At 46.7% G+C, this 26,410-nt stretch overlaps 1 protein-coding gene across 2 annotated transcripts in view; it reads left to right on the top strand.

Moving 5' to 3' along the window:
• The window catches only part of LOC142587703 (leukocyte tyrosine kinase receptor-like), a 173,932-nt gene that overhangs the window by 100,804 nt on the left and 46,718 nt on the right, over positions 1-26,410 (top strand). The window contains exons 11-13 of one of the 2 annotated variants that reach the window (XM_075698887.1): positions 17,553-17,697; positions 18,527-18,544; positions 20,615-20,719. In XM_075698887.1, the coding sequence (XP_075555002.1) occupies positions 17,553-17,697; positions 18,527-18,544; positions 20,615-20,719 (268 nt within the window). The remainder of the gene's footprint in view (positions 1-17,552; positions 17,698-18,526; positions 18,545-20,614; positions 20,720-26,410) is intronic. The other variant, XM_075698888.1, reaches the window with a different exon arrangement.

Genomic DNA, 26,410 nt, shown 5'->3' with positions numbered 1-26,410 from the left:
CCGACATGAACGTCTATCATCTATCCCTGAGTTTGTTTTGTGCCTGCGTGGTGCCCAGCATGAATGAATAACGCTCATAGTCGTTCGCTCACCCAACTTCATTTGGCACAGGGTGCTCGAGCATTCGTCGGCCAAGAAAGATGCGATGTGCTGGTTTCCTAGTTGTCAGATCACGCACGCCTTTTCAGGAGCACATGCGTCTGCGCACGCACGCACATACAGACATAAACGCAGATATACACTCATACTCTCTCACAAGCACACGCACGCACGCACGCACAGACAGACAGACAGACAGACAGACAGACAGACAGACAGACAGACAGACGCGCGACTGTTGCACACTATAGCCCATAACTCCGTAACTCTGACCTCCGAAAATACACTGGCATCGGACCGATCGGCGCAGCGCTTATACGTTCTGCGTTTTTTTTATGCAACTTTACTGCATCGAACGAGTGCAGTCTCAGCGTCACGGCAGTAATTCACCGACGACGGGCGCATTAGTGCGCTCGTTCGTCACCGAGGCCCGGCGAACCGCTGTGTGCCCGAACCAATCGACTAATTGCGCGGGCAGACGAGCCGGGAAACAGCGGTCCTCCCGTCGCAGCCACCCGAGAAGCCCCGTCGCCGGTCCCTCAATTCGCGTCCCCATTGGTTTCGGCGGACGCGAATACGCAAGCAGCTGCCGCGAGAGCGTGTGCGATTGATCCGGCGACGAGGAGCCCACTTGGGCATACTCGTTGAGGACGAGGCGTAGGAGGACAGAGAGAGGCTCACACAGAGAGAGATGGAGAAACAGAGAGAGAGAGAGAGAGAGAGAGAGAGGCTCACAGAGAGAGGCACACGAAAAAAGAAAGAAAAAAAGAAAGGAGGAAATAAATGGAGTGAAATAATAACGGGACAGACAAATGGAAGGATATAAGAAAGAAAATTAGGGAGGAAGGAAAGAGTTAAACGGTTGCTTTGACACTACCGATAGAAGGAAGAGAAATAGAGCGGATGATACATTGAAATAAAGATAACTGTTACATCTATTATTATTTTTTATTTATTATTTATTTCGATGAGGACTCATCTTGAGGCATAACGTTTGGTGCGCATTGTATGCGTGCTGTAAGGTATGTCTGGACGAGAGGAAGACAAACAATAAACCGTAACTTCGAGATTATACGCTATAGACAGCACAACGGAAGCACGCCAAGAAAGAGAGAGATAGAGATAGGAGCCACGTCGGCTTGTTCTTTAGGAGGCTGCGATGTAGGAGCATGTCCTGGCAGATTCAATTTCCCCGGTAGCTCGCGAGACATTCTCGGGAGACGATACTCGAGACGAGGACGAAATAAAGCAAAACGGGGGAGACCGAACGCGTTGCGCATAGCTTCGATTTCTTTGAACCGCTGTTCGGAAGAAAGCGAAGCAACGGCGCGTGGCCCGTCAGATTTTAGGCTTTCCAAGTACTGCTAATCAAGGTTTTTCGGAGTTCCGTGAATTCGGCGTTCGTTCGTTAGATCTTCGTTTTTAATTTGATTGCGCGAGCACGGCCGAATGAACGCGCACTGCACCGTCACGTTGGTGTTCCCGTTGCACAAAAGAAAGTTCGTTATTTCAAACTTCAAGCGTCTAGTAATTTCGCTACTTACTCATGGTGAGTCTCCGTTGATTGGTAATAGATTGCTTCAAATTGATTTTGTTTTCAGGGCGATATCCAAGCGGCTAGGCCGTTGCGTTGCTGAGCTCCGGGATGCGGGTACGATGCCGCATTTCGCATTTCGACGAGGGCGAAATGCAAAAGCGGCACTCGTGGGCTTTGATTTGGGTGCACCTCGAAGAAGCTTAGGTCTGGTCAATATTAATCCGGAGTACCCCCACTCTACGGTGTGCCTCATAATCAGAGCGTGGTCTTGGCGCGTAGTACTCGAGATTTTCTTCAATGCGAATATTTTTTCCTTTGGCTCTTTCGGCTGTTTTCGAGGGAAAGTCGGTTACAACTTTAGAAAAAAAGCGGCGTTTGCTCCTCAAAGGCGGATGCACAGGGGAATCCACCAATGGGCGCGCAATCTGAACTGACGTCACGAGCCGGACAGGCCGGTGACCCCGCCGACGGAGAAGGTGTGGCCGCCCGCGCTTCGAACTGGGCCGAGTCGCGTCAGTCGTGTGCGTCAACCCTTCGTCAGAGTGAATTCCCGAACTGTTTGTGACGGTGTGTATCATGCCAGAAACATTACTGCGAGCTTACGATACATCATTTGTGCCGCGCGCGTTTATTCTGAGCCGTGATCGGGCGACAAAAGATTCCAGCGAGAATCGCTGACGCTGCGCTACGCCTCGTCTGAAAACATGATCCCGCGGCGACACACCGCTACAAGCAAACGTCCTGCGTGTTCGTTCCATGTTGTTTTGTTTCGCTCCCGAGTGAAGTTACGAGGAGGAAAGCTTGCTAAAATCTGGTGCCTACTGTTAGCGGCGGGTGTGTTCGTGTACTGTGTCGCTGCGTTTTTTCGTCGGACGGGGTGAAGTGGATGGAGCAAAGCCACTTACAGGAGAAACGAGAAAAGCGCGCGCGCATGAAACAAACCTCAACAGAAAATATTGGCGAAAGCAGCCTCCAACGCAAACATTTGTTGCCGCCAAATTAGAGTGAACGATTGTTGTCAGCAGCGAGATGTCCGAGTGTCTAGCAGCGGTGTTCGAGCGTTGTGTAGCACCGTCGATTGATTGCTGTCCACCAGCGCTCACTTCGCGCGCAAGCTGTAGAATGCGTGCTGTGACACAATCACGTGTAAGGCGTGCTGCCCGCGCTCGATACGCTTTCCCACAACACAGCTCCGCGCTGCTTTTTAAAATTTGTATGACAGTGTTAAGAGAAGGGTGCGAAAAAAAAAAAAGAAAGAGAAATACGACAAGGTAGGCACAGCAACTGGTGAACCTGCTCCGAATACCTCTACCCGCGTTTGTTTCTATGAATGTGTGCCCGTGTTTTCTTGCGTTCGTGTAATTTTTTTATTTCCCCCATTTCTTTACATTTGAGATTTTCTTAGTTCTCGCGTCCGTGTGTGAATACGGGTCTGCTTCCATGCGTGCTCGCATTTACTCTTATTTCTGTCTTTTTATCTTATATTAGCATTTGTTCTTGCTAGTTTTCTTTTTAAGCCTTTTTACGCATTTTCATTAACCCCCATCTCATTCAAAGCACCAACTCCTGTAAAAAGCAGGGCTGGCCTCTGCCATCTCATTAAAACCTTTCTCACTGGTCTACCTCGTCTTCTCAATCTGCCTACTCGCTGTGTTTTCTGTCCTTGATTCTTGTGTTGTTGCCGCAATGTGATTAACCAACTTGCACAAAACAAAGTTCGATCAGCTATGGCAACAGAAAGGTTTGCAGATACATTTTCTTAATATCGTCACGTGGGTTGCACAGTAACCTTGCCTTTTGCCCCTATTCATATGTTTATGCATCAGTGCATGCGGCAGCTCACCAGAAGTGTACATGAAAGAGTGCCATATTATGAAACAGCACCTTGCTATGTTGCTACATTTCTCATGCTTCCACTCTTAGTAAACAGACGGTTTAGTTGCCCGTTACGCATGGCGGTACAAATTTTCAACACGAATAACAGAGTGTAGTGGGGTGGCATTTCCTGTCTGACGCTTTCCTCGTTACAAAGGAATTTTCCAGTGAATGAAGCCCAGCAAAGCAGTGCACTGAGAACTTTGACAACTTTCGCCATTCATTACTTCACCAATTTCCTTGTCTGAAGCAGGTCGTCGCTATGCCTACGAGCCTGTGAATTAAAAAATTGCCTCAATAAAACACGTTCAACTTTACTCAGTGCTTTTTAGTACAGAAAATGCTAGCAGAGTTATTGAGGGTGAATAATTATGCTTGGAATTCGCATTACTTGCCCAGTCATATAAACAAATTAAACAATGGCTACGGCATGACTGCGACTTAAAGTCCAGAATGCTAACGGTGCCTTTCAAGCGTGCCCCCAAATACTTATATTTCACCAAAGGGCCCGTCAAGCTCGAGGGTGGCTGGCCTAATGAGCATTTTGGTCTGACTAAGCTAATTATGTTTTATAATTGTTCTCTTATTCGTATTACTTGCCTGCGCCAGATAAGCAAAATAAACAATGTGACCACATGAATGTGCTTTGGCATGCACGCTGCTGACAGTGGCTGTCAGTTTCACGTTGACTACTGCTGCTTCACCAGGAATGGCTACGACAGGACTGCACATTGAAGTGCAGACTGCTAACGGTGTTTTTCAAGCGTGCCCCCGACCACTGCTGTTAATAGCTTCCCGAATAGTATTTTGGGCCTCACTAAGTTAATGAAAAGTTACGAGAAAGCGTTTGATTCAGTCGAAACCTCAGCAGTCATGGAGGCATTAGGGAATCAGGGTGTAGATGAGCCATATGTAAAAATACTGGAAGATATCTATAGTGACTCCACAGCCACCGTAGTCCTCCATAAAGCAAGCAACAAAATCCCAATAAAGAAAGGCGTCAGGCAGGGAGATACGATATCTCCAATGCTATTCACAGCGTGTTTACAGGAGGTATTCAGAGACCTGGATTGGGAAGTATTGGGGATAAAAGTTAATGGAGAATACCTTAGTAACTTGCGATTCGCTGATGATATTGCCTAGCTTAGTAACTCAGGGGACCAATTGCAATGCATGCTCACTGACCTGGAGAGGCAAAGCAGAAGAGTGGGTCTAAAAATTAATATGCAGAAAACTAAAGTAATGCTTAACAGTCTCGGGAGAGAACAGCAATTTACAATAGGCAGCGAGGCACTGGAAGTCGTAAGGGAATACATCTACTTAGGGCAGGTAGTGACGGCGGATCCGGATCATGAGACGGAAATAATCAGAAGAATAAGAATGGGCTGGACTGCGTTTGGCAGGCATTCCCAAATCATGAACAGCAGGTTGCCGTTATCCCTCAAGAGAAAAGTATATAATAGCTGTGTCTTACCAGTACTCACCTACGGGGCAGAAACCTGGAGGCTTACGAAAAGGGTTCTACTCAAATTGAGGACGACACAACGAGCTATGGAAAGAAGAATGATAGGTGTAACGTTAAGGGATAAGAAAAGAGCAGATTGGGTAAGGGAATAAACGCGAGTTAATGACATCTTAGTTGAAATCAAGAAAAAGAAATGGGCATGGGCAGGACATGTAATGAGGAGGGAAGATAACCGATGGTCATTAAGGGTTACGGACTGGATCCCAAGGGAAGGGAAGCGTAGCAGGGGGCGGCAGAAAGTTAGGTGGGCGGATGAGATTAAGAAGTTTGCAGGGACGGCATGGCCACAATTAGTACATGACCGCCCTTTCCCGCATCTGCTCAGAAAGCAACTGTTTTTGTGTTTGTTTGTTTGTGTGTGTGTGTGTGTGCGTGTGTGTGTGTGTGTGTGCGTGCGTGCGCGCGCGTGCGTGTACGTGTGTGTGTGTGACCACAATGCCACCGAAACTTGTAAGCCAATACAAGCATCGCTTGAACAATTTGGAGAACGCTTAAGCTTCGCCTTTAATAGTGGTACACGATAGCATTCAAACATCCTTGACTGTTTCTCACGTCCCTCCGGCAACCGCAGCTTATGTAACCGTAATTCTTAGCGGCAAACGCTCGCGGCGAGTGCTATGCTTGGTGAATGCACTAAACTCAGGGAGGCGCCACGCTGGGTTCCTAGCAAGAGTGACAGCAGCTGCAAGCAACCATATCGCCGGCCTCACTCTGCCAGATTTTTGTGAGTTTTCGCGTAACAGAATTATGTTTTCCCGTATATTCAAATTAAAATCCGACGCTATCATGTCTGTAAATCGTGTGTAAGCCGTACTTTACGATTCCTTTGCGTGTTTTAACTTGAGAAATTCAATTAGTTCAGTAACTTCCTTGCGCCACATGGAAGGCCAGCGTCAGTGGGTATGCGCGGTTCGAAATTCTTTTTGTCGGGACGACGACTGACCCTGGACGCCGACGCTGGATTTTCTGCGACACGGGGCCCATAACGCTGTTGCGTAAATAAATCATCCCCACCATATTTCTCTCTGGCACCCCTGTTTTAACCCACTTAGTAGGACCTACGATCTCGTCGCCGAAACTGCAAGCCTGAGATAATATGCGCCATGAGTGCTTTATCACAAAATATCGACAGTGGCGTGGTGGTATCTCTCACAATGTCTCCCGAATGTTGGACCAATGGACGGGTAGACAGACAGACAGACAAATTGCAGAAAGTCGCAGGGGCGAGTCTGAGCAGAGCAATAGCTTGCTGTGGCTCGTTACAATGCTATGGGAAAGGGGGAAAGGGGAAGAAAAAGATTGGTGAACGATGATGACGAAGTAAACGAAGTTGAGAAGTTGGGAAACGTTGCGGGTGTTCTGGAAGGCCGATGTACAAAACGAACCCCCCGTAGATCGATTCAAAGCTTTCCCTTCACCGGCGCTCAGCAAAACACACGCACACAACCAAGTGGGCTGGAAGTGCTGCGTTTGCAAACGGAAGTTCATTTGCAGCGGCAGCCCCGTTCGAGGTTTGCCTCATTCTCTGTGCGCGATATAATTCAAAGGAATGTGCTCTTGCTGGTAGTCTGTCGATCGTTCCTTTTCATTTGTGTTATCAGTTGTTAAGCACGTTTCTGTATTCGCTTCTCTTTCTAGATGCAGTTCCTAGAGTTCAGTAATCCTGATTCGTTCCGACTTTGCAGATAAATTCACTGCTTACAAGGAGGTTATACGTGGTATTTCGGGTTCCAAAAAAGTTAGCGGGGCAAAAAAAAAAAAAACCACCAAACGCAATCAAGCACACTCTATTGCTTCGATTACGTGCCGAGATTCCACATCAGGTTGCCTTTGCACAAGGAAGCGTTTCTTTAAATAGGAGCGCAGCTGTAAGGCGCTCTGACTCTCTTGAACTTACCGCAGGTAAGACGGTAATTCCTGGGGTCGTGTAATGTAATGATTAATTTTGCGCAATTCAGCGCGCCTTTTTACAAAAACATCTTCTACATTTGAATTTCTCTTAAGAACAAATCGTAGCCAAAGCTGATGCTGGACTCGTAGTGAAGTATAGAACGAGAACCAGACAGGACCACACACACACAAACACACACACACACACACACACACACACACACACACACACACACACACACACACACGCGCACACGCACACGCACACGCACACACACAAACGACACCAGAACTTTCGTCTTTTCGTTCTCTTCTCTTGTCTTTTCTTTCTGTTGCCCATTTTTCTTTACCCGGACTGTAGCATAGCAAACCGGAAGCGCGTCGGGTTGACCTTCATACCTTTCCTCTCTTTGTTTTCTTTCTCTCTCTTTCTCTGTGTGTGTCCCTGACCCATTCGCACGCCTTATTTCCTTATCGCGCTTCACCAACTCGCCTAGTGGACGACTTTTGTGCTGATGCTGTACATAACTTCATCGACGCTGCTCTGGATGTCTATTGTACCGTTACAATACCATTGGCGAAGGTGACTGCCAATGGCAGAGAGCACATACGGACGAACTACCTTGTTGATTCCGTCCCTGTTGTTTTCTAATTAACCACCATTCACAGGCTGCACCAGTGATACAGCGGTGACAACATGATAGCCTGGTTGATAACGTGGGCGGAGCTCCGCTCGGACCACTGACTGAGTGAGAAAGAGGAATAGCATTGAAATAGAATCTTTACACGGTCCTGGTCTTTGGTGGCCCATTCCTAGCGACATTAGCATTTAACATTTAAAACGAAGCATTCCTTGCCTCTTTCCCGCCAGGTTGGTTTCATTGGTTCGCCACTCCCACCGAGTATAAGGATGCGTAAATTACACGGAAACTCGACCGGTAAAGTAGTGCAACTGACCGCACTTCTTGGGCCGAATACGCAAAGCTTTTCGTTCGAAAGTGATCGTTGCCTTTGGCTCGCCGCATTCCCTAATGGTATGTCAAGCAATGGTATGTCAAGTATTGGCGGTAATTTGTTCTTACGTACTATTCTAGCGTAATGGCCTTTTTGTTTTTGTGTGTGTGTGAATGCGGTGTCCTTTTCCGCTTCATATAAGAACGAACCTGTGCATGTAATATGGGGCGAGAGGTTTCTCTAGAGCACACAGACCGGTTAATTTAGCATCGCAAGATGTTCGAGTGCTTCTTTGATTTTCGCGTGCTTCTTATATTCCGGCTACCCCACTTTCGTGCCACTGCGTGAGCGCCCGTTCTCGGCCCATCCTCAAGAACAATACACTATGTGCCACTGTACACAAGGTGTATAAAATGCTTCGATGCATTTAACTATTTCTCGCGCCTCTCTGCGCGTACACCTCTCACACCACTCTGCTCTTAATGAAGGCAAAATGAGACATCCACCCAAACGTAGCTAAATGAGAGAGCCACTCAAACATTTACACCACACAACGCCTTTGTAACGTCGCCGCGTCGGCGTCTCAGAGCATGCACCTGCGCAATTTTGGGCCTGCATATCGGCGTGACCTGTGAACTGTGTAGTGTGCAAACATAGCAGTTGAAAGGGTGAAAATAAACACTATTGTACGCATCGGATTGAGTTGTATGGCGTTTATTTAATCGCGCAGCGCGACCTATACCCAAGCCAGCGCGGACATCAGAGAACGCCTGCTGTTCTCGTTGCTCGCCAGCGGAGATCTCGGAGGCAATGTCGTAGCTATCGCATATCGATATTTGCGGCGCCGTACCAGCTTCGCGATACACCATGCTGACCTCCTACACGCCGCGCTCAGGCTCGAACGCTGGCAGGAGTATGATCTTCCTTTTATTTTTTATTTTCAACGTGTATCCGAAATGGCCAAGTCTTGCCAAGGTCCTGTCGCGTTCCCGCGTTCTAAAAGAACAAGCTAACGAAGCATAAAGAGGTATTGTCAACAGTGCAAAGTCAACTTACAACGACAAGAAACGGCTCGGAAGTTGCACTTAATGCATTTGCGCAAGATTCGAACGCGGGAAGGCAAAGTTTAGCTGGGAAAATTAAGTATACGTCATTAACGGAGAAAGCGGTGAGAAGAAAAAAAAATTATGTGAACGGGCAAACTGAAAAAGGCGTTCCAACAGGCCCTGATGACGAAGCGCGTGCTCGCCGTGACTTATGATTTCCCGCGAATCACGAAACAAAATAAATAAACGAAAACTGATCGAAAAGCACGAATTGACCTGGAAGCAGGATGAAACCCGCACAGCGTACTGCAATAGCGAAGGAGCAAACGAATTAAGACAGCTAGCAGAGTGCGAGAGCGGGAAGGCACGCGAACACCGTTAGGGCGCATTTGAAATTTTGGCAGCGTAAGACTAATGACTTTGGAAGTAGAATTGGATAGCCGCGCACGCCGTACGGCACAGTTCGAGAACAGGGCCCATTAACCTTTGCAGAATACCCCTGTCTTGCCTCACAAATCAAATTCCTGTCGTTTGGGCCCTGGCGTACGTAAATGAAGAAGGAGAAAAAAAAATATTCAAGCAGGATACGGCAATTAAATGCCGCCTCAGAGATTTCCCTGCCGCTCACGGCACAAGTCGGATGCCGTCGCTTGCTTCTCAGGAGATTATACTTGTTCCATCCTTCTTCTTTCAGTCTTTGGAAACAAGATTTCTGTTAAGAGCGGGAACGTTTGTAACGCTCTAAATTCTCTTGTTGGCGCGAAAATACGACAAATAAGGAAGGAAACCACGCTCGCGCCTTCGTAGTCTCAACAGGACGGCCGAACGCGGACGTTACCTCGTGTGCTCTGCCGAGCCTAACTGGAGCCGCGGTACACTCCAGCTCTAGTTAGGCCCGATTCGGGCAAAACCCAGCTATACCAAACTACCCGCCAGTGAGTAGAATGTTCGCTCTGTCGGGAACATTATAGTAAGAGTATTTCGTCCGGAGCTTATACTTAAAGGGATATTGCGACTAATGGACGAACTGTTTACAAGTTCTTTAGGAGAGTACTAATGCGCTGCTATGATCGATCCATTAGGCGTTCATAACTTCCGGAAAATAAGGCCTAGCGACTTGCATTTCGGACAGAAATCGATCTTATCGCTTCTCGTTTCGTTCCTCGCAAGCGCAGAAGTGCGCGTGTGCTTGGCCTCACGCTTCCCCCTCTTTTTTACTTTCTTTGCGCACTGCGGGAACGCCACAAATACAGTTCTCCCTCGTGATTATTGTTTCCTCCTCCTCCTCCTTCTCAAATGGGAGCTTGGCGTCGGTATCTTTCATATCGGACGAACGACACGATAGCAGACGTGCAGGAAGAAAGACACGCACAGGGCCGTGTATGCCGCAGCGCTGTTCTTCCGACATGAACGTCTATCATCTATCCCTGAGTTTGTTTTGTGCCTGCGTGGTGCCCAGCATGAATGAATAACGCTCATAGTCGTTCGCTCACCCAACTTCATTTGGCACAGGGTGCTCGAGCATTCGTCGGCCAAGAAAGATGCGATGTGCTGGTTTCCTAGTTGTCAGATCACGCACGCCTTTTCAGGAGCACATGCGTCTGCGCACGCACGCACATACAGACATAAACGCAGATATACACTCATACTCTCTCACAAGCACACGCACGCACGCACGCACAGACAGACAGACAGACAGACAGACAGACAGACAGACAGACAGACAGACGCGCGACTGTTGCACACTATAGCCCATAACTCCGTAACTCTGACCTCCGAAAATACACTGGCATCGGACCGATCGGCGCAGCGCTTATACGTTCTGCGTTTTTTTTATGCAACTTTACTGCATCGAACGAGTGCAGTCTCAGCGTCACGGCAGTAATTCACCGACGACGGGCGCATTAGTGCGCTCGTTCGTCACCGAGGCCCGGCGAACCGCTGTGTGCCCGAACCAATCGACTAATTGCGCGGGCAGACGAGCCGGGAAACAGCGGTCCTCCCGTCGCAGCCACCCGAGAAGCCCCGTCGCCGGTCCCTCAATTCGCGTCCCCATTGGTTTCGGCGGACGCGAATACGCAAGCAGCTGCCGCGAGAGCGTGTGCGATTGATCCGGCGACGAGGAGCCCACTTGGGCATACTCGTTGAGGACGAGGCGTAGGAGGACAGAGAGAGGCTCACACAGAGAGAGATGGAGAAACAGAGAGAGAGAGAGAGAGAGAGAGAGAGGCTCACAGAGAGAGGCACACGAAAAAAGAAAGAAAAAAAGAAAGGAGGAAATAAATGGAGTGAAATAATAACGGGACAGACAAATGGAAGGATATAAGAAAGAAAATTAGGGAGGAAGGAAAGAGTTAAACGGTTGCTTTGACACTACCGATAGAAGGAAGAGAAATAGAGCGGATGATACATTGAAATAAAGATAACTGTTACATCTATTATTATTTTTTATTTATTATTTATTTCGATGAGGACTCATCTTGAGGCATAACGTTTGGTGCGCATTGTATGCGTGCTGTAAGGTATGTCTGGACGAGAGGAAGACAAACAATAAACCGTAACTTCGAGATTATACGCTATAGACAGCACAACGGAAGCACGCCAAGAAAGAGAGAGATAGAGATAGGAGCCACGTCGGCTTGTTCTTTAGGAGGCTGCGATGTAGGAGCATGTCCTGGCAGATTCAATTTCCCCGGTAGCTCGCGAGACATTCTCGGGAGACGATACTCGAGACGAGGACGAAATAAAGCAAAACGGGGGAGACCGAACGCGTTGCGCATAGCTTCGATTTCTTTGAACCGCTGTTCGGAAGAAAGCGAAGCAACGGCGCGTGGCCCGTCAGATTTTAGGCTTTCCAAGTACTGCTAATCAAGGTTTTTCGGAGTTCCGTGAATTCGGCGTTCGTTCGTTAGATCTTCGTTTTTAATTTGATTGCGCGAGCACGGCCGAATGAACGCGCACTGCACCGTCACGTTGGTGTTCCCGTTGCACAAAAGAAAGTTCGTTATTTCAAACTTCAAGCGTCTAGTAATTTCGCTACTTACTCATGGTGAGTCTCCGTTGATTGGTAATAGATTGCTTCAAATTGATTTTGTTTTCAGGGCGATATCCAAGCGGCTAGGCCGTTGCGTTGCTGAGCTCCGGGATGCGGGTACGATGCCGCATTTCGCATTTCGACGAGGGCGAAATGCAAAAGCGGCACTCGTGGGCTTTGATTTGGGTGCACCTCGAAGAAGCTTAGGTCTGGTCAATATTAATCCGGAGTACCCCCACTCTACGGTGTGCCTCATAATCAGAGCGTGGTCTTGGCGCGTAGTACTCGAGATTTTCTTCAATGCGAATATTTTTTCCTTTGGCTCTTTCGGCTGTTTTCGAGGGAAAGTCGGTTACAACTTTAGAAAAAAAGCGGCGTTTGCTCCTCAAAGGCGGATGCACAGGGGAATCCACCAATGGGCGCGCAATCTGAACTGACGTCACGAGCCGGACAGGCCGGTGACCCCGCCGACGGAGAAGGTGTGGCCGCCCGCGCTTCGAACTGGGCCGAGTCGCGTCAGTCGTGTGCGTCAACCCTTCGTCAGAGTGAATTCCCGAACTGTTTGTGACGGTGTGTATCATGCCAGAAACATTACTGCGAGCTTACGATACATCATTTGTGCCGCGCGCGTTTATTCTGAGCCGTGATCGGGCGACAAAAGATTCCAGCGAGAATCGCTGACGCTGCGCTACGCCTCGTCTGAAAACATGATCCCGCGGCGACACACCGCTACAAGCAAACGTCCTGCGTGTTCGTTCCATGTTGTTTTGTTTCGCTCCCGAGTGAAGTTACGAGGAGGAAAGCTTGCTAAAATCTGGTGCCTACTGTTAGCGGCGGGTGTGTTCGTGTACTGTGTCGCTGCGTTTTTTCGTCGGACGGGGTGAAGTGGATGGAGCAAAGCCACTTACAGGAGAAACGAGAAAAGCGCGCGCGCATGAAACAAACCTCAACAGAAAATATTGGCGAAAGCAGCCTCCAACGCAAACATTTGTTGCCGCCAAATTAGAGTGAACGATTGTTGTCAGCAGCGAGATGTCCGAGTGTCTAGCAGCGGTGTTCGAGCGTTGTGTAGCACCGTCGATTGATTGCTGTCCACCAGCGCTCACTTCGCGCGCAAGCTGTAGAATGCGTGCTGTGACACAATCACGTGTAAGGCGTGCTGCCCGCGCTCGATACGCTTTCCCACAACACAGCTCCGCGCTGCTTTTTAAAATTTGTATGACAGTGTTAAGAGAAGGGTGCGAAAAAAAAAAAAGAAAGAGAAATACGACAAGGTAGGCACAGCAACTGGTGAACCTGCTCCGAATACCTCTACCCGCGTTTGTTTCTATGAATGTGTGCCCGTGTTTTCTTGCGTTCGTGTAATTTTTTTATTTCCCCCATTTCTTTACATTTGAGATTTTCTTAGTTCTCGCGTCCGTGTGTGAATACGGGTCTGCTTCCATGCGTGCTCGCATTTACTCTTATTTCTGTCTTTTTATCTTATATTAGCATTTGTTCTTGCTAGTTTTCTTTTTAAGCCTTTTTACGCATTTTCATTAACCCCCATCTCATTCAAAGCACCAACTCCTGTAAAAAGCAGGGCTGGCCTCTGCCATCTCATTAAAACCTTTCTCACTGGTCTACCTCGTCTTCTCAATCTGCCTACTCGCTGTGTTTTCTGTCCTTGATTCTTGTGTTGTTGCCGCAATGTGATTAACCAACTTGCACAAAACAAAGTTCGATCAGCTATGGCAACAGAAAGGTTTGCAGATACATTTTCTTAATATCGTCACGTGGGTTGCACAGTAACCTTGCCTTTTGCCCCTATTCATATGTTTATGCATCAGTGCATGCGGCAGCTCACCAGAAGTGTACATGAAAGAGTGCCATATTATGAAACAGCACCTTGCTATGTTGCTACATTTCTCATGCTTCCACTCTTAGTAAACAGACGGTTTAGTTGCCCGTTACGCATGGCGGTACAAATTTTCAACACGAATAACAGAGTGTAGTGGGGTGGCATTTCCTGTCTGACGCTTTCCTCGTTACAAAGGAATTTTCCAGTGAATGAAGCCCAGCAAAGCAGTGCACTGAGAACTTTGACAACTTTCGCCATTCATTACTTCACCAATTTCCTTGTCTGAAGCAGGTCGTCGCTATGCCTACGAGCCTGTGAATTAAAAAATTGCCTCAATAAAACACGTTCAACTTTACTCAGTGCTTTTTAGTACAGAAAATGCTAGCAGAGTTATTGAGGGTGAATAATTATGCTTGGAATTCGCATTACTTGCCCAGTCATATAAACAAATTAAACAATGGCTACGGCATGACTGCGACTTAAAGTCCAGAATGCTAACGGTGCCTTTCAAGCGTGCCCCCAAATACTTATATTTCACCAAAGGGCCCGTCAAGCTCGAGGGTGGCTGGCCTAATGAGCATTTTGGTCTGACTAAGCTAATTATGTTTTATAATTGTTCTCTTATTCGTATTACTTGCCTGCGCCAGATAAGCAAAATAAACAATGTGACCACATGAATGTGCTTTGGCATGCACGCTGCTGACAGTGGCTGTCAGTTTCACGTTGACTACTGCTGCTTCACCAGGAATGGCTACGACAGGACTGCACATTGAAGTGCAGACTGCTAACGGTGTTTTTCAAGCGTGCCCCCGACCACTGCTGTTAATAGCTTCCCGAATAGTATTTTGGGCCTCACTAAGTTAATGAAAAGTTACGAGAAAGCGTTTGATTCAGTCGAAACCTCAGCAGTCATGGAGGCATTAGGGAATCAGGGTGTAGATGAGCCATATGTAAAAATACTGGAAGATATCTATAGTGACTCCACAGCCACCGTAGTCCTCCATAAAGCAAGCAACAAAATCCCAATAAAGAAAGGCGTCAGGCAGGGAGATACGATATCTCCAATGCTATTCACAGCGTGTTTACAGGAGGTATTCAGAGACCTGGATTGGGAAGTATTGGGGATAAAAGTTAATGGAGAATACCTTAGTAACTTGCGATTCGCTGATGATATTGCCTAGCTTAGTAACTCAGGGGACCAATTGCAATGCATGCTCACTGACCTGGAGAGGCAAAGCAGAAGAGTGGGTCTAAAAATTAATATGCAGAAAACTAAAGTAATGCTTAACAGTCTCGGGAGAGAACAGCAATTTACAATAGGCAGCGAGGCACTGGAAGTCGTAAGGGAATACATCTACTTAGGGCAGGTAGTGACGGCGGATCCGGATCATGAGACGGAAATAATCAGAAGAATAAGAATGGGCTGGACTGCGTTTGGCAGGCATTCCCAAATCATGAACAGCAGGTTGCCGTTATCCCTCAAGAGAAAAGTATATAATAGCTGTGTCTTACCAGTACTCACCTACGGGGCAGAAACCTGGAGGCTTACGAAAAGGGTTCTACTCAAATTGAGGACGACACAACGAGCTATGGAAAGAAGAATGATAGGTGTAACGTTAAGGGATAAGAAAAGAGCAGATTGGGTAAGGGAATAAACGCGAGTTAATGACATCTTAGTTGAAATCAAGAAAAAGAAATGGGCATGGGCAGGACATGTAATGAGGAGGGAAGATAACCGATGGTCATTAAGGGTTACGGACTGGATCCCAAGGGAAGGGAAGCGTAGCAGGGGGCGGCAGAAAGTTAGGTGGGCGGATGAGATTAAGAAGTTTGCAGGGACGGCATGGCCACAATTAGTACATGACCGGGGTTGTTGGAGAAATATGGGAGAGGCCTTTGCCCTGCAGTGGGCGTAACCAGGCTGATGATGATGATGATGATGAAGTTAATGATGTTGTATAATGGTTCTATTATTGGCATTACTTGCCTGAGCCAGGCGTTTACCGACATTTTACCGGAAACAGTTCTCGCAGTTTGTCAGCAGCCTCCCAGCCGACTTCTGTTATTTCATTATACGGCCTGTCAAGCTCGATGGCGGCTGCCCAATAGAGTATTCTGGTTCTTCTCACATTGGCATTATTTATCTCAACAGGCTGGAAAGAACAACAGGGGCAGCACATCTACCTAGAAACAGGCCGCATAATAGGGACATGCCACTCTGCTTGCATTGCTCATATTTGTTCAAGTGGCTTAATGAAATGAACGACTGTGCGGTGGAGTAAACCGAGCCGACGGTGTGTTTTTGTTATCGCTTGGCTGCATTTATTGACCTTTAGGGGCATTTTAAGCTTGACGATGGCTCCAACACGACTGCTTTTGTTTTCGTTTTGACGTGGAGGCTACCAACATTGGCGGTCAATTTCGTCTCCGCTGCTGCCACTTCACCATAGGGCCCGTCAACTCGACAATGGCTGCCCTAATGAGGACTTCGGGCCTCACTAAGCTAATGATGTTTTATAATTGTTCTCTTATTCGCATTACTTGCCTGAGCCAGAAAACCAAAATAAACAATGCAACTACATGAATGTGCTTTGACTTGCAGGCTGCAAACAGTGGCTGTCAATTTCGCGTTGACTCCTGCTTTTTCACGATAGGGCGTGTCAAGCTGGACACTGGCTGCCCGAATGAGCATTTTGGGCCCCAGATAGTTATTAAGGGTTAATAATTGAGTTTGCATTCAGATCTGCCAGCATTTAAGTATGTTTCCATGCCAGTACTTAAATTAAGCACGATATGTGCAGGAAGTTGCTTTTTCAAAATGCGCTTCCATAAATTAAGCAATAATTCCATCAAATGAACTGCTTATTTATTTAAGAGGTCACGGGAGGATTGTTGGCTCCTGCGAATCCACCGGTAAAATTTTGGTAGCTCTAATAAGGGCTGTTCTTTCATTAATAAGAAGCTATTATGCTTCGTCGAGTGGTTCAATGCCGGACAGCTCGCAGTCGGAGTCGCTTTATTCAGTGTCATCCTCACCCATTTTTGCAATATCTTTGTCGTTCGGTTTAATAGTTTGTTTTATCTTTGTAATAAATTTCTAGTTTTAGCGTAGTTATTTCGCAATAGTTTGTGTTGTTACTTGTGAACACGATGAATCATAACTCTTCCTGTAATTTCTTCTGTCGCATTTCTGATTGGCCAGTTAGTGTTTCCTGTCTGAGTATTTTTGTATCCTTTATTATTGCTTGACAATGTTCCTTATAATCCCCATGCTTAGAATATCTTTGAATAGCTTAGAATAGAATCGAATAGCTTAGAATAATAAGTTTGGCGATGAATAGATCAAACACATCACGCAGCTGACAAAAAAAAAAATCTACACTGCAGTGTTCTCCGCGGGACCCATGTTAGCAAAACGGCGTAACACTGTGTGTTTTGTCTTTAATTACTTACAAACGCAAATGGTACTGTACTTTAAGAGTACACCGGGCGCTTAATGGGTTAAGGGAGTTGTACATCTCAATCTCTTTCCAACTAGGAAACACCAACTATGCTGCGCACGTTTGCGAAATCGTTTCACTTGGCGGAGCTTACGGGGAACGAAACTGACAGTGCAAGTGGAGCGAGATTAAGGGTGCATCTCGAGAATAGATTACGAGAGAGTCGCACCTCTTTGGCCATCACTTTGGAGCCTGTATCGACGCGCTTGCGGAGAGTGAAAAACGTGTCCCTTTGTCTGTGTTGTGTTCCAGCGTGTTCGTGCGGGGCGCCCGCGGAGGCCTGGGCCTGAGCCGCGCGTGCAACACTTCGGGCGCCCTGATCCGGGCCACGTTCCGGTGGGAGCACGGCGACCGCATCCACATCATCGCCGGACAGCGGGGAACCGACGCGTGCGAGGTGAGCCGGGCCCTTCGGGAGACCGGAGCCGAAGCGTCGCGCACCACAAAAAAAAAAAAAAAAAAAAAAAAAAAGAAAAAGGATACGTGGGAGAGAAAGGCGCGTCGGGTTGGTTGGGGCTGGTCGGTAGACCCCTTACACGATGCGTAGCTTTAGCACAAGAACGTCACTGAGCAAGTTCCTTAAAAAGAAAAAAGAAAACTAGCGAGAACGTGGAACAACGTGCGCAGGCACGCCCAGACGCCGTTGAACAGGGAAACAAACTAAGGAAAAAAAACGGCGATTCAAAACACAAACAATCAAAGAAAGATGGAGGGGGGTTTCAGGAAAAGGGATGATAGACAGACAGGGAGAAGAGAAGGGAGGGTGGCCGTGGGCACCGTAACTGCACCACTGCCTTGTGGGCACCTGAGCAGTTACGCGGCCAAAGATGAGTAGTAAAGGGAATGCGTGAACGATTATATATATATATATATATATATATATATATATATATATATATATATATATATATATATATATATATATATATATATATAATTTACATGCATGCAATTATTTTGTAAAAACAAAGTGAAGTCAGACGTGACAGCTGTCAGACTAACCCATGCAATAAAGAGAGTTGTAGTACGTCTTTGTGTTGCAGTGAGTCGCACGCACGAAATTATAATCGTCTTTCCCGGGCACGTGAGCTTTTTATTTTTTTGGATATCGTGGGGGGAGGGGGGACGGCAAACCTACGTGCCGCAAACATGTGCTTAAACTTGCGTTTCTCATCTTATTCTCTCTCTCTCTCTCTCTCTCAACGACGACCGGGTGGACGAAGCAGAACCCAAACCCCAGAATTGTAAGTACCTCGCAAAGTGTTCCCCTCTACAGCTTGCCTTCTTTTTCTTGTTCCGAAAAGTGCGAACTTGGCGTTCCTAATCTGAAGTGCGCTAACCACAGAGCGAAGAGGCGATGGGTAGTGCAGCTTAACCCCGCTCTTACAAAAGCCGATTTTACAATTTTTAAAATTATTTTGCGCACAAATCCTAACGCCTGAAATGTTTGACGAATGTTCTTTCACGAAACAAAGTCGACTATCGCGCCCACTTTTACGAAGCCGAACCAAGAAAAAAAATAATGGAGGTGAAAAAACAGCCACGATATGCCACAGCGAGAGCAACACGCGCGTGGCAAGAAGTTAAAAGGAAAACACAACCGCAAACAGCTCAGCCCCCTTAATGGTGCCTCACCAGTAGGGAATTTCGCAGACTACGGCGGGGAATTCGGATGACAAGGATCTTGCGAGCCTTGTTGCCGATGCAGAACAAGTGCCATAAGATGACGAAACGGACGAAAGCGTATACCGCTTGCTAACTTGGGTCGCCGACGACTTCCTCGGGCGATTTGAAGAGAAGATAACAACCTCTCGTAGCTCCACCGCGCTAAGAAAGCTGCCCTTGCATAACAATTTTGTTACAACTTGATTAGAATTAACCGACTCTTTCGCTATAACGAATTGTTCGTTTACCTGAGGCGCCCTCGCACTTTTTCGGTTTCACGAACTTCTCGATTTCGGTAAGCTTTCATCATTAGTGTTCGATTTCGTAAAATCGGAATTCAAGTGCAGGATTACACTTTGGTCGCGTGGCCCCGCTTACTTTTGAAGCCGAGCTGAATATATTTAGCTCGCGCGGCCGGGCAAACAGGAAATAAATTTAAGAATAAAGCAGCCTGCGATGTCCGTCCCTTCAGAACTTAGAGCTCTACAGTCGAGGTCGTAAAAGGGCGCCGCGAACTGCAGGGCAGGCTGGATTTCTCGCGCGCGCTTCCTCTTGTCTACCAAGGGCCCGTTACTCGACGCCCGAGTTGGCTTCGAAATCGCTGACGTCACTTACGGCCGTGACGCCGGTGTCGGCTACGTCATAGCCCAGCCCGCATCGATGCCCCGCAAACGCACAACTTCGCCGACACTTTTATTGGCGTCGCTCACAGTACTGAAAGTCTTGTGCTCCCGTGCTCGGGCGTATACAGTGAGATCGAAGTAGCACGAGGGCTATATAGTACTGTGACTAGTACCGTACTGTACTCGCTATACAGGGTGTTTCAGCGAACACTTTCGAAAATCTTTAAAAGTTTCCTGTGGCAGATATCACAATTCTAGTTCATGAGCGAGTCTTCACGAAGCGGCGGACAATACCTGCAAGAAAACTGAGATCCAAAATTGACTAATTAACACGAATTCACTAACCACCTTTATATATAGCTAACTATCTTATGGCCCATATTGCGGTTTAAAACTTCTAGCAGTGGACTTCGCAAGGCGGATCCACTTGGAACGAATTCTGAGGACGACACCCGTTTCGTTATATAAATTCCCAAACTTTGCGGAGAAATGAATTGTCGTTCTATTTAATTTGTTAAGAAAACGTCGTTTTATGTACTGAAGCACACAAGTAACAGCAACGCCAATGCATTTCTGCGCAAAGTTTGGGAATTTATATCGCGAGACTGGTGTCGTCCTGAGAATTCATTCCAAGTGGCTGCGCCTTGCAAAGTTCACTGCTGGATATTGTAAATTGCAATGTGGATCATAAGATAATTAGCTAGAAAGCTAATTAGTTAATTCTTGTTGAGTAGTCGATTATGCATTTCAATTTTATGTGCTAGTAATGTCCGCCGCTTCGAGTAGACAATCTCATAAAGTAGAATTGAACTGTGTACCACAGGCAACCTTTAAAATATTTTTGAAACTGTTCGCTGAAACACTTTGTATCTCGTGCCGTGTTAAGCGTCTTCATAGCGCCGCGAACGTGTCGCATATATTTCGGGCCACCAAGCTATCCCAGCTTTCCGCGTTAATTAGTTTGTGAAAAAAAAACGATTCCTGACGTTCGTTCCCCTTTTTCTCCGCTTCCCCCGCGTTTTGCAGCAGGACAGCTGCAGCAAAACCAACAAGCGGAGCGCATTGGAGAACATCCAGGCCATATCGCGTGGCGGGGGAGGCGGCGGAGGAGGTGCCTCGGCCATATTCAGGGTGAGTCCGCGGCCTTCTCAAGCCAACTCAAGCCAGAGCAGTATCCTTATCGACAAGAGTTCTGTGGTTCCCAAATCGCCGTCCGTGATTAGCCACCGTTGTAGCGATTGTCTCTCTATCGCACGGATCGGTATCGTGGACGGTTGGCACTCGAACGCCAGCCGATGAATAAAACGTTCCTGTAAATCTAGCTTTCCGGCCATCCTTACTTGACTTTGTAAAAAGTACGGGTATGGATTTCAATATTTGAGTAGACTTGCCTGCTATGTGTGTTGCATCTTCCTTCTGTCGTCATCGACAAACCCGTCATGTCCCCCGTTTGTTTCCCTGTTCTCTTTTTCCCAGCGTACGTCAGGCCGATCTCTATGCGTAACATTGTTCTTTTCTCTCTCTTCCTCTATAAGTTTAAATTATGGCTCTTTTCTCTAAGTTCCGAACCCACAATATGAGTATGAGTGTAATGATGGTGCTGCGGATTCACATTCACCACCTGTTTCTTGCACGTGGACCCAAGTTAAGCTCGGTACACGAGGGTCTATGTTCTATTTCACACCCCTCGGAATGCGGCTACAGCATCAGGAGATCGAACTCGCGACCTTCTCCTCTGCATCGTAACAACGTAAAGGACTGAGCTACGGCAACAAATCAAACGCTCTTACTCGCGAATATTTTTTGGTCAAATTGTAATACTGCGCCCAGTACATTGAAACATTTGGTTAGCGTGTATCTAGACACAGAGTTCCTATGAGTCCTAGCAGCGCGGAAGATTAGCAATTGTATATTTCACTAATTTGTTCTTTCTACTACGAGCAGCGCTTGCACGTGATTGCGTGCCACTGGTTGGCCCAAATCCAGATCATGGGAAGAACGCATGAGCTGTAAACCGAGATTATACAAGAAATTGAAAGACGAGTGTTACGGTGGTGGCACGTTCCAGCTCTTTGTAGGACAACTAACGCTGAACGAACAACGTTTCGCGTGTTAATGTCGCCTTACTGTCCACGTGCTCTTCACTTGCTTTGGGTTCGGTTTATCTTGGGCGACCCTAAAAGTCTACCGGACTTCCTGATCACGAGAATAACGGGCACCTCATCAGTCTGCCAATGTCTCCTCTACACATATCGTGAAGTTTGAATAATCATAAAGGGATTTTTTTGCTTTCGGCTTTTGTGCCAGCAACCGGCCCGCAATCGGCGAGAAATAAACGTCCGTGTCCTTTTAAACAGAGCCACTCTATAGAGAAATCGCGAATATTAACCTTTCTTTTATCCCTCTGTCAATCACCCAAGCAGCAGCGTTCAGCAGCCCGAAGCGTGTTTTTCCCGCAATCCTTTCCCGCACAGAACAGCACCGGCGGGGGCAGAAATAAGCCTGCGCGCATTTCCTTCGATGCCGTGACATCGCAACCGGCATTTAGGCCGGGAGCTTTATGATGCTAGCCCAACACAAATACGCGCCCCCTCCCCCCCTCTCTCTCTTTCTATCGAGCGGCAACCCACGCAATACGATACACAACGGGAGGAACGAACCCAGCCGGCACGCCATGCGCTCCGAGTGCAAGCGATGCGAGCGACACCTATATACGCGTATAATATGGCGATGGGGTCGACGCCGCCGTCACGCAACATCTCGCCGCCTCGCAGGGGGGAGGGGGGGGGAGAAGGAGGGGGTCGCGGCAAACGCTCGGTAGCAACGTATACGGTGGCGTGATGGTTTGGCGGCTGAAGCCTGTTGCTTCACGCTCACAGCCGCAAGCGTGCGCGGCCTGCAGTAGAGAGAGCACGATCACGTTAGCGCATGTCACAGTAAACGGGTACCGAAAAGAGCCCTCCGGTTTACCGCACGCTATAGGAGCGCGTGCGGGATACCGACGCGCAGGATCAGTGAGGCAGGGGATTAAACGGGGTACGGTGCGCTCGGTAGAAAATGAGCACGCGCAGTCGGGTGAGTTATAGAACTTACAGTTTAATTAACACGGCAGCGCGGCGCAACGCTATGCGTGAATGGCAACGAACTAGATGGGTTATTTGGGCGGCTTCGTTATTTATTTATTTACCGCTTTTTGCTTTACGTAAGAGGCAATTACGATATGTCGATCCCATTGTCGTGTAAGACATGAGTAACACGTATAGTTTTATATCTGTCTCTCTTTTTTAGCAACGGTAAAAAAAAAAAAGGCGGGATATTAATCAACCCCTCTAGGCTGCCACTATGACAAGGATATATATATATATATATATATATATATACTGTTTATTCTTCTCTCGAAACATTATTCAATTTGGTTTATCAGGGAAGAAATGAAGGATCAGAATAGGCGCAGATCATCTGGAACATACAAATGGCAGCCTGTCGATACTGAACAAACAAATAATGAATGAATTAACAGAAAGCGCGACTTTATAATGACTAAGGTGTTATGCACGTCATTTGACGTGGATTGCAGAGAAACATCACGGACACATTTGCACATCTTCAGCAGCAGTAAGCTATGTTTGACATCTTGCGTTAGCCTCATAGCTTTAATATATCCCTGCAGTCTGTATGGTATAGTCTTTTCTAATCCGTAATGAAAGTGCGGCTTCTAATTAAATTATGTTTAGCAAAAGATGAAGATAAACAAAAGAGAGGCAGGGAGGTTAACCAGCAAGAAGGCCTGATTTGCTGCCATGCTATAAGGGAAAAATAGATTTAAACACATACGAAGGGAGGAACGAACCTAGCCGATTAGTGAAAAGTGGATTAGTGGATTAGTAGATTAGTGGAAAAGCAGAAATTGGCGCACAAGCTTTCGACGCGGCGTTTTCGGCCTAGGTATGCGTACGAGGCCGGGGCGGCATCGGTTAAATATTTTCCATCGTTCAAGGAGATTATTAAGTTGACATGAAAAGGAAAATATGCAATAAAAACATGGCTTCAAAATGTGCAGATATCGAAGAATATATCTTAACATTCCTATATTTATGTCTCAGGCTGCAGTGGGGGCATCGTTCACTTCTCATCCCGCTTTGCGCTTGACATTCCGAGCGCGTGTGTGGAAAGCAGTAGCCATCACCCATAGGTAGGGTAAGCGAATGTCTTTCTTTTACTTTCATATCGATTATGAAAAAATAAGTCTTGAGTGATGAGACTAAATGAGCAGGGCCCTTCATGCTGTCCTATTGCGTCGCCATTCCGGTGGTGAGCTTACAACGCATCATTTACACCAGTCTGTCATGCCCTCTGATACGTGGCAGAAGCGGGGCACCTGTATTGTCTAATAAAGGGAAAATTACTCATCCAACCAATCGCAGCAATTCCTGCAAAGGAAATCCATACGGGCTCCTCGAAAAAGAAAAGAAAACCCTGTGATATCTGTCAGCCGATCCCTATGCGTTGTATTACGCTTCCTACAAGAAAAAAAAATATCGCTTTGCGAGTGCTTCTGTCACTCCTTGTATAGCCCGGCCACAAAAAAAAGAAAAGAAAAGATAGCGATTTGGTTCTTTGAAGAAGTGGCAGAACAGGATATATACCCTTGCTTTTCAGAGAGTTTAAAGCGGGCGCTCTGAAAGCCTAGAACTGTATGGAATATATGTGGCTAGTTGGTCTTGCGTAGTGACCATTGTGCCTAGCGGAAAGATTGTCGCAGGTACAGAGGCCAGGCGAACAGGACAGATGCTCACTATAGCAACTGAAGATTCATTGAAGCCTCACCTATACGAGTAACAGAAGTATATACACGCATGCGTTGGGAAGCCACGCACATGCGCCTCCGGGACACATGCACTTCGTCACGTGAATAGCACGCGTTGTTCGCCCCTTGAGCTTCAGCTCAGTTTGATCTTGTTGCTGAAGTTGGGACGTTGACTTATAGTTTTTTTTTTTCAGTGAAGACAAAGACACGAACGAAGGTGAATGCGCACACAGGTGCTGTATATACTAGCAACCAAGCCTATTTTAAAGATGTCGTACACCTTATACCCTCAGGAACAGGGGCAGAATTCACAAAGCTTTTTTGTTGTTGAAGAATATTTTCCACTGACCGGTAACCTTCGCTAATACATGTACGATATCACGGTATTGTGAGAGCTCTTGCTGCCAACCACTTTAGCGTAAGAATTGCTTTTTTTCAATGTTCGAGACACAGCACTTGCATACGTTTTCTTTGTATTGCTTCCTTTACAGATGTCCGCAAACAAACATCTGCAGATATTGCACGTATCCGCAAGTGCATGTCTGCAAACACAGCGTGCAGTGCATGGCTTATCTGTCGCTGAGCACATGAATATTTGTGGCATGTTTCGAGGGATGTTAGAAATACAGCGCTCGCTAGTGCTCACGTCTTTCTGAATCGTTATCTCATGGGCTGCAGGAAGCTTCCGGTTGAAAACTGAACCGAGCCACCCGAATTGAGTGAAAATGCTTTACCTCAGGCGCTTCTATATACAAATACGCGGGAGGGTAGAAATTCTTTTTTTGTCTTTCTCGAAATGCACCGCACCTATTAAGATTAAGTTTAGTGCAAATAACAGCAAAAAAGTATAACACCCGTATTCTCAAACGATCCTCTATATTCGAAACTCTTTCTTGTCTCCACTGAGTAGGGCACAGCGCCGTCTCTCGACTGTTTTGAACACATATACACATATACACAGATAACAGGAAAGGGAAAGCGAGGAGCAGGCTGGCAACTGCCACCGGAAGGGGCACAACGCCTGCCTACTCTTCTGAAGGGAGGTGACAGCAACACAGAAATGGAAGGAATAGTGCGCTTTTGAGTAGTTACCATGGCGTGTCATTGAGTTGCAGTGACTCCTTCTGTTGAAGGGTGGCGCTGGCATCCACTTCCTCGAGTCTAGGTGGAGCTTTGAGGGCAGGAACGTCCCAGATTACGGGGGTATGTGTACTGACTGCAAGGAGCAGAACTCTCTTACCAAAAGTTGTTAGAAACTCAAGCATCAAGTTTATAAAACTCTCTCACTCGGCAACAAAGAAATAATACCGGAGTTCTGTAAAGTAAACCGTGCGTCTAAATGCGCCAAAATTGACTTATTATAGGCGGCACTGAAGTATACTTTATTTGCGAGTAATAATATTACCTCGCACATAATGACGGACACCTAGTTTTCCTGGGCTTCCTCACCTCATGTTCACTGTAAGTGTAAGAGCTGTTGGGATACTAGATTTTTAGGAATTATGGCCGAAACTCGTGGGAAATCATAGTGACGCGAAGCTTATTATATAGTGGCTCCTTATTTCGCGCGTTTGCGACCTATGCGCTTTTGCTTCTCTTTCTTCCGTTATGTAAGGCTAGCCAAGAGATTGGCTTTTATTTAAAAAAAGAATTAATAATGGAGTGCTGTTTATATCCTGATGATTTTAGTATTATAGACATTATTAGGTTTAGTTTATGGTTGAAGCATTAATTTGCCGAAATCTTAAGCGGGATATGATTTTTTAAGATGAACAGACACTATTGAAAATCACCTTGTCTCACCTTGTCTTCTGAGAGCTTCTTACATAACGCTTCGCATCATAAAATAGTAACAACTATTTTAACATTACAGCCTCTCACAGCGCTTGTTTTTTCTGTTTTGTTGCTGTTTATTGAACCTTATGAGCGTTGAAATATAATTTGAAAGGCTGGCTATACCACAAACGTCAAACAATTAACCCAAGCGACTAAGCAATTGAAAAAAAAAAAAAAAC

The sequence above is a fragment of the Dermacentor variabilis genome, chromosome 7, assembly GCF_050947875.1.
Source record: "Dermacentor variabilis isolate Ectoservices chromosome 7, ASM5094787v1, whole genome shotgun sequence".
Classification (NCBI taxonomy): domain Eukaryota; kingdom Metazoa; phylum Arthropoda; class Arachnida; order Ixodida; family Ixodidae; genus Dermacentor; species Dermacentor variabilis.
Note: the sequence above shows the minus strand (reverse complement) of the source record. Positions and strands in the feature narration are given on the sequence as shown.